Source organism: Lissotriton helveticus, chromosome 2_1 (genome assembly GCF_964261635.1).
Source record: "Lissotriton helveticus chromosome 2_1, aLisHel1.1, whole genome shotgun sequence".
Taxonomy (NCBI): Eukaryota; Metazoa; Chordata; class Amphibia; order Caudata; family Salamandridae; genus Lissotriton; species Lissotriton helveticus.
In genome coordinates, this window is record NC_136059.1 from 1,655,633,190 (window position 1) to 1,655,645,202 (window position 12,013).

The 12,013-nt window shown below is 41.9% G+C and overlaps 1 protein-coding gene across 2 annotated transcripts in view; it reads right to left on the bottom strand.

The window, feature by feature from the left end:
- Positions 1-279: 279 nt before the first annotated feature.
- Positions 280-12,013, bottom strand: part of ARHGEF38 (Rho guanine nucleotide exchange factor 38) — a 352,819-nt gene continuing 341,085 nt past the window's right edge. Inside the window, exons 11-13 of one of the 2 annotated variants that reach the window (XR_013607166.1) lie at positions 9,554-9,752; positions 5,302-5,564; positions 280-3,260 (exon numbers count right to left, since the gene is read on the bottom strand). Coding sequence is in view for 1 of the 2 variants with exons in the window: in XM_078676618.1 (XP_078532744.1) it covers positions 3,075-3,260; positions 5,302-5,564; positions 9,554-9,752 (648 nt within the window). In the remaining variant the exon portion in view is untranslated. The remainder of the gene's footprint in view (positions 3,261-5,301; positions 5,565-9,553; positions 9,753-12,013) is intronic. The other variant, XM_078676618.1, reaches the window with a different exon arrangement.

Consider the following 12,013-nt stretch of genomic DNA (forward strand, 5'->3'; position numbering starts at 1 on the left):
CACTTAAAGCCCTGCCGGTGCACAATCTACTTACACCAGATCACAGCTCACAACGGTGTAAGTGCACAAGTTATCTTTCTCATGATGGAGCGCCAAGTGAATATTCTGCAAACAATTACACAGTCCTCGTCCTTATTACCACAGGGATCCTAACATACCACTCTTTGCATACAGGTTATTTTCTATGGCCTATCCTTCCCGGAAGTCTCCATAACCCCATATTTTATGCACCGGATGTGAACAGTACTCTGACAAAGGCCAGCACTACAGAGTCTATTGTATTTTCCAAACAGTTTTTTTAATGGTAGTTCTCTCAGAGCAACTCCCCCTAAGAGAGTTTTGAAGCGCGGGGCTGCTGGTTTGAGGAATAAAGAAAAAGTCAGCTGCATACAACTATCAGGCAGAGCTCCCAACCTTAAAAAACTTACTTGAGAGAAGGCTTTGAGCCAGTCACCGCCTGAGCTGCCATAGAGGCTTTTTGAAGGGAGCAGTCTTATGGAGGTGGAGCTTTCAGTCTGTTATGGTTTTTAGCAGCCTTTAATTTCCCCAAAATACCTAAATACAAAGGTGCCTGAAGCCACTTCCCGTTGTCTTCTAGGAAAACTCGTAATATACTTCACGAGTGTACATCAAACATGAGCTGTAAAACAACTATGTAGGGATTTCCAGCTCTCCTTGTTAATTTTGCGATTTTGCCTCTCCACTGGGGGGCCTGCACGAAGGGTGCATTTGTCATGTGCCAAACCGTGGCACAGTGTACGTTGGGAGGTCTCAACTTATCAAAGACCTTTTGAAACGAGTTTTCCATCTGCCAGAGAGTAGAAAAAACAGACAGCCTTTGTGGCAGTGGCACAAGAAGGGTGACATGGCCCTTCAAGTAAAGAAAATGGCACCGCTACCTAGTAGAAGGGAGTAAAATGCAGCCATAAATGGGTACAACTGAGGACCTGTACCAATGAACCTGCGGCACTATTGATAACTTTGTCTCTGCTTCTTATCTCCAGCAGTTCATTGGTAGTTAACATTATATGATAGCTAAATGAATGAGATTAACCCCCAAATGTTTAATCAATTCAGTACTTAATTTGAGCCAGGGGTTTCTGGAACTCGGCACCGGCACTTAATTGGCAACACTGACAGTTATGACAGCCTGCCACATGGTGGCGATGTTTGTCTAATTTAGAGATGAAACACAAAAACTGTTGTCTAATTATTCCATTTACATTAAAAATGACTAATACCTGCAGCACAAGCCATTCTTATAGCTTTGGGGCCCTGGAATGGTCTAAATTGTCATACTTCTAGGAGTGTGATGGTTTGTAGTTGTGTTGGTACTATCATTTCCAGTGCTGGAGGGAGGCAATGGGTGGTGTAAGTATCAGTGAACCCCTGATGTGGGCCCTGGTGCTAATCTTTTCAAAAATTAAGCATTGCATCAATTGATGCATTTTCCTCCAGAGGTGCAAATTTTGTGACCTGTCCTGTAAACAAAGTATGTCCTTCTAAACGAGCTCAACTCTGGTAACCTTCATCAGTAGCTAAAGTGCTTATCAGCGTGAGGCAGTGGGGAATGCCAAGAGGAAGCCAGGGAGAGCAGGGATACTGCCACACTCACAGTCTTCGGATTGATGTTTAAAATATTGTGATATCATAATATGAATTCAGGTACTTATTTAGGAAACTGAGGTTAAAGGTTGTGCTACACATAAAGGTCAGCTGGGACTCATCAGTCCTAAAGCTGCAAGGACATTTTAAAAGCTAAGATGACATGGGAAACAACCTTTACAACACGGTTGTTACATCGCGTTAGCATTACAACGACCGTGTTGTTACAACGCGATGCCATTACATCACAAGTCATTAGATCGACTTGCTTTAGATGGAGCTCCAACCTAAGGAATAGTATGATTTACTATTCCAAAACCTTCCCTAATGTTGCGCAGGATGTAGTTGGAATAGTAAATTATACTATTCTTAATGTTGGAGCGCCATCTAGTGCAAGTCGATCTAATGACTTGCGTTGTAAAGGTATCGCGTTCTAACAACGCGGTTGTTGTAACGACCGTATTGTTATGGAATACAATGTAAAAGCATGCACTGTAGCATATTATATTCGATGACACACCACCCTGGCAAGCAGGTAGCAAGAAAAGTCCTAATTAGTTAGTATTTTTCTCTTTTGCTTGTCACAACCATAAAGAATAAACACTTACCTGTGTCAACCTGTTACATTTTTTCCATCTCTACTGCTGAGACAACAGTTACATATATAGTGCTGTCAAATCAAAGCTTTCACGCTAACAACTGCCAGCCATAATATTCTCTTACAATTTTTCAAGCATTTATATGTTTGACCGTATTTGTTTTTAAAATTGTGAGCTAATCTTAATAAAACGTTTTACCTGCGTATTCTAAAAATGTCTTTTGGAATGAGTGAGCTGGTGCTCCAAAAACCCCACTCCACCTAGTTGTGTGTTATACCAGGCCAGAGGCAGGCACCAGCCGTCCCTCCCACCACCAGTACTTTCTGGGTCCCTTACTGTGTATTTCCCACGACATTTTGCTTCCAAAGATCACTCTAGATTATTCTAAAGGTCAGAACCCAGTGTCCATCCAGTTGAGCACATCTTGACAATACTAAAACAAATGGTAAAATAATAAAAAGAATAATGTTTCCGGCTACGGAATAGCGGGTTCCTTTCTTTGGCATCTGAGTCGATACATCTTAAGGTTGCTTTGTGTCCTTCAATAGATCATTAAATGACCTTACAACCTTACTTGGACCAGTTAATGGAAGTAGATGTTTGCAGGAAAATATGTTAGAACCAGCCCAGGACAATAACGGAGTTGGTCTTCTGATACCTGATAAATCTTTGCTTTGGACATTCGAAAGATATTCCTCAAACAATGTCATCTCACTCCTGGTTTCCGGCAGGGATCCTGTTTTCAACATTACGGAGTCTGGAGTTATGTTGGCTTCAGTGTGATAATGTGGATAACCTACCACACGTCAGTAATGTCCACCCAATACCACAGCAAAGAGGAGCTAAAGAGCAGGAAACCTCTTGAGTTCCTTAGGCATAGGTCATCTTTCCAAGGTAATTAGCCGGCACATATCCTTTCTGACCTTCAGCTTCGGCCAACCACCACTCTTTGTTGCCGCTTAGGTCTGAGAACTTCAGAATGCGAACACGCTGGTACTCCTGGAGGCTGAGCTCCTGTTGACCTCGTGCTTCAAAGGCATACACTGCATAGAAAATCTAACAGAGAAGAACAATTAATCACTGATTTATAAAGTACTAATCAAGCAACCAACAACCAACGCCTACAACATAAAGGTAACAACCATCAACCCGCATACTTCAAATAACCCTGCTCTTTAGGATAAGCTGATTTCAGGAACTTAGTATTAACTTCTGCAATGGCCTGTATTTGTGAAGCTGTCAGGCCATTTCCTTGTTAGTAACTTGCTAATGCTACTTTAGCACTACTTTATGTTTTGTAAGGCTTTTTAATCCTTCTTATAACCTTGTTTCATTTAGTCAAATTTTTTCAGAAGTATTCCTTTCCCAAATAGAAGAGTTGCCGCAAGGTTTAGTAAGTTAAGATTTAATGTCATACGAATATCATTAGAACCCCAATACAGATATAAAAAAAGTAATTTGTTGAAGCTCAATAAAAAGTATGATTTTATGATCTACGAGTGTATAAAAGACATGCTGATTCTGTCCCTTTTTCAAACATGTAGCCAAATGGTCTTCGGTCAGGAAAGTTGATCCCACCTGAATAGATGTGCCATTTACTCTGGTAGCTATTAAATTGATTCAAGGAAATAGCCAGAAAATTAAAATACCCCCCACTTTGAACCAAAGCTCTATGGCACCAAACAAGTGAAATCATTGTGACCCTCCCTAGAAGAGCTCTCTTGTCTCTTCCATCCAAACATAGATACATTCATCCTTCCATCCACCCATCGATATCCACCATTTCATCTTTACATTCTGTGATCTATACAGTCTTTCATCCATCACTCAGTCTTTCACTATTACATCCATCCATCCATATCCAAACCAATCCATCCATCTCCAAACCATCAAATCATTCCATCCATCATTTCACTCCATCTATTCACAATCCTCCTTTTCACTCATCCATCATCCTGCCACCCTTTCAGCCAGCCATCCTTTCACTCATCCATCCATCCTTTCACTCATCCATCAACCCTTCCACCCATCCATCAATCTACCCTTTCACTCATCCATCCTTTCACCCACTTATTTTTCAATCCAGTCACCCTTTCACTCATCCATCCTTACACTTAGCCATCCATTCTTTCACTCATTCATCCTTCCATCCATCCGTTCACTCAACCATCCATCTATCACTTCACTCACCCATACGTCCACCCTTCACTCCATCCATCCATCCACCCACCCACACATCCATAATTCTTCCTTTCACTCATCCATCCACCCAACCTTTCAGTGGCCATGCATGCATCCATCGATTTACTCTCACTCATCCATCTATCCTTTCACTAACTCACTAAACCATCATTTCTTTCATCATGCATTCACCCACCCTTTCACTCACACATGTATCCATCCATCACTTCACTCATCCATCACTTCACTCATCCATCCTTTCAATCATCCATCCATCTACCTTTTTAATGACATCCATCCACTCTTTCACTCATCCATCCATTCATCCATTATTTCTCTCATCATGCATCTATACACCATTTTGCTCATCCATCCAACCTCCCTACCACTCATCAGTACATCCACCCTTTCACCGTACATCCATCCATTTACTTTTCACTCACCCATCCATCCTTTCTCTCATCATCATGTATCCACCCACCACTTCACTCATCCATCCTTCCATTCACTGATCTATCCACCCACCCTCCCTTTCACTCATCCATCCGTTCTTTCACTCATCCATCCTTACATTCATCTTTTCACTCACCCACCCTTCAACTGACCCATCCACCCCTTTCATGTTAATTATGAGCCCTTGCCTTCCAAGTTTGTCCTCTATTAGCATGTGGTCAACAATGAAACTGAATCAAAGCTCCTATGTTGACCGAGTTTGAAAAAAGGAAGGCCACTCTAAATTATTTGCTCGCAGAACCAACACGATGATAATGTCATGTGCACAACTCTCTACATCTTTTTGTAAACTTTGAATTTAGAGCATCAGTTTGTATTTAAACTAGGTGCTTTAACTGGTTGTGGAGAATATTTTATTGTAAAATAAGAAGTTCAAGGAAACTTATGTTGCAGCTATACTTACATGCTGATCATCCACTTCAATAGAACTGTCTGCCTCTGTTCCATTAGCGACTGGTGCTTCTCCCAAGCCATTAGAAGAAGAGTTATAGTCATTGAGGCTGTCTCCTAGCATCTTAGGGGCTATAATGCTGGGCGACCGCAACGAGACAAAAAGACTGATGTTGTCAAAATCATCATCATGGAAACCGCAGTCTGTCACCACTTTTTGATTTTTTCCTGGATTGTAGGGTTTCAGGAAAGAGGAGTACACATACCCACGGGTAACTGCAAGCAAAAAGAAAGACAGCCACATGGATCTAGTTAACCATAAACACATGGATAATGAAGAACCATCCTTAGCTCAACAGCACAAAGACTAAGATTATGAAATGTGGATGATGGCATAACTACCAGAATACAGCTATTTTACCTATGGCATTTAAAGTCCATCCGACAACATCAAGAGAAGTTAGAAATCTAGAAGTAACGATGATTCTGACTCCTCCTTGATACCTCTTGCTAACAATGTTAGAAAGAGTGCCTTCTATACAACGCAAAAGGTACTTCCCATACCTTGCATAGCAACTTAAACTGCAAGCCATCCTCATGCTTGTAATCTCCAAGCTTAACTATGCCAACACCCTATACCTTGGCACACCCACATTCACTATATATGAAATAAAACGTATCCAAAATGCTGCACAAGGCTTCTTTTCCGCTGTCACCCATGAGAACGCATGACCCCAGTCCTGCAATCTCTCCACTGGCCACCTATAAGGGCAATGTGCAAGGCAATTTGCATTGTCCATAGAGCCTCCCATGGAAAAGGGCCGCTATACCAACAAGTTAAATTCAAGCAATACAAACCAAACAGAACACTGTGATCCAGGCTTACACCACTTATCGTCCCACAGCACCATAAGAAATCAATGAGAGGCACTGCTTTCTCAGTACAAGCTGCCCAGCACTGGAACTTACTACCAGCCAGCATTAGAAGCACCTAGGTACATACACACTTCTGAAAACAGTTGAAGGTGTGGTTATTTCCTAGATAAATGAACCACCTTCAAGCAGTGCCCAGAAAACAGTCACACCCTCAAGTGCAGTCCTCAGCTTACATCCCATGAATTGCAAACAACTCCACCAGCAAACGGCTTTCATTATGCAGGTAAGCAAGAAAGGGCTGATCTATGGGTCACCACAACATTATATAGTTATATACGTTCATATATAAATGCTGATGCTCACAATTATACTAAAACCATAACACGCAGAGTTCAGCAACAAATTGTAACTTATATCTATTAAATTCACATAATACATATCTGCTATGCGGGTTGTCTATCGCCAGCACTGGACAGCAAAAAAAGCAAATATCACCAAATGAACAGGCATGGTATAACTGAAGAGATCGGTCGCACATTACTGGACAGTTTTGGATGGCTTTAATACAGGCCATTTATTGCAGGTCAAAAAATATCTATACAATCTGACTGCTTCCTCACATCTCACATAGACGCTCAAATATGGGATCATAATAAAAATGCCCATCCCTACAGATCTCTCCACTTCTCTCTCCCTCCAACCATGCTAGCTCAGGACCAAAACTATACACAATCTCAAACTGGAAAACCCAGTGCAGTAAACAGCTAAGCAGACTATATCATATGAAATACCACAAATGGTCCCTGAACAGCTGTTCAAAGCTAACAACATACTGAAAAACATAAAACTGTGCGTCTATCTCTTACGCTTCATCATCCAACACACTGCAATGCGCTGCATCCCATAACACGATAACCACACCTCATGTTCATCAGGTACAGATGGAAACACTTCCCACATAGGATCAACACAAAAACAATACCCTTCCAACCGCACACCGTGCATGGTGTAGTATGCTACTTATGTAGGCCTGTGCTTCAGCACCCCACAGAAGGGTAGTATGCACTATAGTACTAGCTTACATTTATCTTGTCGCAAATAGTTTCACTATTCTGTTCCAGGTGAAGAGGCAACTGTTAAAGTAGCAACAACCTATTTAACCTTTGCAGACCAATTTAAAGTGATTAACTAAGTTCACATCGGCCTGGTCACCTGGGAGAATGCTGGTTTCAAATCTGCTTCCTATAAGAACTTCATTAAAGTAGCTCATAGTCTTTTTTGCCTATGTGAAAAACTGCAAAACAACAAAAAATAAAATAATTAGTGATCCCCAGACTTGATAATCACACCTACTTATATGGCTTTTAACGTCAAAATGAGTAGATTGGCAGAAAGTTCCATGCACACACGGAGTCTGATCTCGATATAATCCAATTTTTCAACACAAAAAAAACAAAACACATTTGGGGCCCATATATATATACCTACGGGCTGATCACGGGGAGTTGGAAGAAAGCACACATCAACTTTTTGAAGCTGGATTACAATTTTGTAATGGGACCTGTGTATTACGAGGTCACACTGCCAAATGCCCATTAGGAGAGGGTCGCAAAATAGCCTGCTTAATGAATTTTAACTTTGCATGTCACTATTTGCGGTCCCTGCGATTGGCTACAGACACAAGTATGGTGGCCTGCAAGGAGACGTAGACCTTCACTTGCATCATTCCCAACCAGGAAACTTTATTTTTTTTAAGGTAGCCCATATTCCTAAGAGGGACAGGTTATGTGTTTAAAAAATATGTGGTTTGGGTCCCCTCGAGCCCCGCCTGCTCTCTCCCACATAACTGACACATTCCGTAAGGAAAAGCCAACCCACAACAAATCCATTACCACCCCAACATGGTAACTTTTCAAAGGTGTGAGACCACAGTGGAGGTCACAAACTATTGAAACATTTTGCTACCAATCACAACTAGGAGGGGACACCCCTTTCATGGCCCTCCTATTTACAATTCAAAATGAGCTGAAGAACCCATTATGCAAATTGGAATGGCTTTTCCAATTCACAAAAGGAGTTTTATGCCTCACTTAAAACGGTATTTTGCGATCACAAATCCGGTGTTTCTGCAAATCACAGAACTTGGGCCCACAAAAACCTTTTGTACATGGAGCCATTACTCTCATGTAGGCCTTTTGTCAATGAATTCCATTTTATGTGAGTTATCCATGGCATAAAAGCTGCGGATTTATTCCACTATACATGTTAGATTACACAGTACATCCACTACACTGAATATTGCTATCCATTAACACAAAATTAGCATTTACATTGTCCGCTCATAAGGTTCCACATGAAATCCTCACATCACAACTCTATAGGTGAATATATTTGTTTTTTTTCCTAAACAGAAGCTCCCAAACTATGTGAAAATTTACGTTGGTAGGATAACCCATTTTTACAGTAAAACCACTTATTGAATGCACAATGATTTATTTTGATCAAACAATGACAAGGGAATGATTCAGCTTTAGGATTCCTGTGCATTTATTACCATGCCCAGTCGGCCAATCGTGATTTAGGTTTTTGTGGTTTACTGAACATAGGGTCTCTCTGCGGAGGGTGCAGTGCCCCAGTGTAAGATTCAATTTTTCCCAAACCTGAGAAATTGTGAATCCTGAGGTGTGTAGAGGAGGGATTTCATTGCACTGGAGCTCTGTAGAGGGAGGTGGATCACCTGAGCTTCAAAACCAACCCATGAGATTATATAAACTAATGAACTGGGAAAACAATAAAAGGCATAACGCTGTGTGATCCCTCCTATGGTACTGAAAATAGAATAATACACTTAGTCAAAGAGGACTGGATATTTATCTTTGTTGCAAAAGTCATAGTACACCTTCTCCGGTAAGATGTAAATATTGAGATTGAGCAGCAGATATCCATTCACAATGTTCGAAGGAAAAAGGTATTTCTGCAACGCATGCTATGAGCTAGATTGGTAAGTCGTTATTAACAATCATAAGTACATTATGGAAAAGGAGAGTGAGCTAAGGGTGAGACAGTGGTCACAACTGACTGTTACTGGCACCAGGTCAGCTTCTCCAACTATTAAATAGAAGGGCTGTTTTGTGTGAATATGAGATTGATTACAAAGGATGGTCGGCTAGTAGATGTAGCTCAGTGCCCAGTGCACACTGCGCGATGTGCGCCTTAGTCTCCGTTGCTACCTACACTGTTTACATTAATAAACACAATGGGTGGAACAGTGGTTCTTCAAAGTGAAGCAGATATTGCTTGGCTGTGACTCCAACGTGACCAGAAAAGAAGAAAAGCAATATTAGAGCCCAACAGAAAGTCAATATTTGGAAATGTGAGCAAATACACACCTCCTGTGTCCACAAACCACCGGCTGGTGCTTCCCATGGGATCCTTTTCTTCGACGAGAGCCACAAGCTCGCCTTCGTATAGATCAATATCCAGCTCCTGGGTGGCATTGCACTTGCGCTTCGCCTGGTAAATCTTTTCCGCACTGTAAGTAGACAGTAACGTGGATCTCTGGCTCTCCGTTTGACGTGGGCTTTCAGGCTTTAAATACAATAAGGAAACGTTATATTGGGCAGCTCCTGTGCAATGACAGTATCTCAGAACAAGATCCTGCTTTTATTAGAGGTTTTGAGCACAGGCACACATTATATCCTCAGTCACAAGCTCTGAAGCGGTAGTCTGATGCTGAAGTTTAAACTAATGCACTGAATAACCATCAGCAGATTCCAATAACAAAAAAGGAATTTCCTGTGTTTTCTGCACAACACAACAATAACCAGGTCGTGCAAAGTGGCATGAAGCCTGTTTTGTTCTCCGTAGAAGAAATGGGTTTCGAAAAAACATACGAAGGAGCTTGTGAAGAAGTGACTCTAGGTCTAGGTAGAAGGCATTAACATTTTAGTGACCGCTAATCAATGTTGACCAAATTAGTAGCATCCTGCATCCTTCAAAGTTGCCAAGTACTGTGACTACGTTAAGGTTCTTGTTACCCTAATTTTCTATAAAAAAAAAAAAGAAAATGCTGATAAGGCTTGTGACTCTCTGCATCTATGGAAAGTTTTGTGGCCCTTAATTCAATTATGTCCTATGAATGTGGTGATTCCACCTGTGGTACACTATTACAAAATGGAGTCTAATACACACTATGAACCGTGGGGCTCACGGCTAAGCTTTGCACCAATAACATGCATCTCTCATACCTTCATCCCACACACCCTCTCATAACAACTACACTCTGCCAATCACCAGATCCTAGTTATTCGCTAACCCCTTTCTGCCTGGCTTTCCTGATTCTCCTTCTTTGACTACTGGGACATCTCAACTGGGAAACTCCAGACTGATCTATGCAGGGACGTCACAGGTCCCTGCAGTGCAGGATTGCCACCAACTCTTCAAGGGAACCCCAAACCTTCAGGGCCCCCATTCAGCCCAAGGCCAATGAACATCTGTGAAATATGGGAGAGTAATGGGCTCCTCATCATATTTTGCAGGGGGGCCCCATCATTTTGCATCTAAATGATCTGATTTACATGGACAGCAGTCATCCTGAAAACTGAGACGGATGTGATCCTAATGAACCCAAGGTGAAGAACCCGATTGTAGGATCTCCAACACAGAGTGCATTATCAGGATTTCCATACACAAATATCCACAGCGCCTCATGCTCGATGTAGGTCACTAGGCTACCACGGTTTTCAGGTGGGCCAGATGGCTGTATTTACCACACGTATGTAATCATGCTCTATTACAGACTGTATTCTTCTAAACACAATCCACCCATGCAGGTATGTAGCCACTAGCCCACTTGCATGCACACCCTTCCAAGGTCACACACAGGGGCGGCTCCTCCACTAAGGCGGAGGAGCGACACCCCACTGCCCTAAGAGCAGAGCAAAGTAAAAATAAAATTATAATAACAATGTTATCATTTTATTCGGCTAGGATAGTGTGACGGAGAGGGAGGAGGAGTGGTTGCTGCACCAAAAGTGTGCATTGCGGTGCGGCCGGCCAAACCGTCAGACGCACTTTGCATGTTCTCCAGTGGCTGTATTACACAGGCTCCCAGTCCCTCATGGCACTCTGACCAATCACAATGTTGCGGTGAGGCAGCATCGTGATTGGTTAGGAGAGTCTGGGCGCCTGGGTGCTTCCGGGAGGCTGGATATTGCAGGGTGGAGGACAGGCAGCGGCTAGCGACCCGCAGGTAAGTCTTCTTTTTAATTTTTTTCTAACCCCCGCTCTTCTCCGGTCGCCTACCAGCCACCACTGGTCATACATGTAGCCCTCTAGACCCACAGCTATGCCTACAGTGCAGATTCTGCATGACCTATGTGTGTGAACAACAGTGAACTGCACTCACATCTCAGGATTTAAGCAAGTGTAAACACAGACTGTTATTTTGGACCCGAAACTAAACCATTTCTCCATTTCTTAGAAACCGGACAAACGTTGCTTATTTGCAAATTCATAGTTAAAACATTTCAATGAGAGTTTGAGGACCAAGAAGATCGTCTCTGTGATTTTAAATCGATAGCTCTAAAGTAGCATTGGACTCGTAATTAGACTCGTACATGTGAGTGGTGCAGCGAAAGTAGAGTTATTTCTTCCATTAAGCCAGTTTTAAAACATTTTTAATATGAGATTTATAAAAGATGTTTACCTTATGATGTCCCTGTTTCTTCCTTTTCACAACACATTTGAAACGATTACGAGCAAAAGATACAATAGTGTTTTCTAAGTTGCTTCAAAATAGTGACAATTCAATTCAATAACCACAAAAATTCAAGTGGACTAGTAAAATT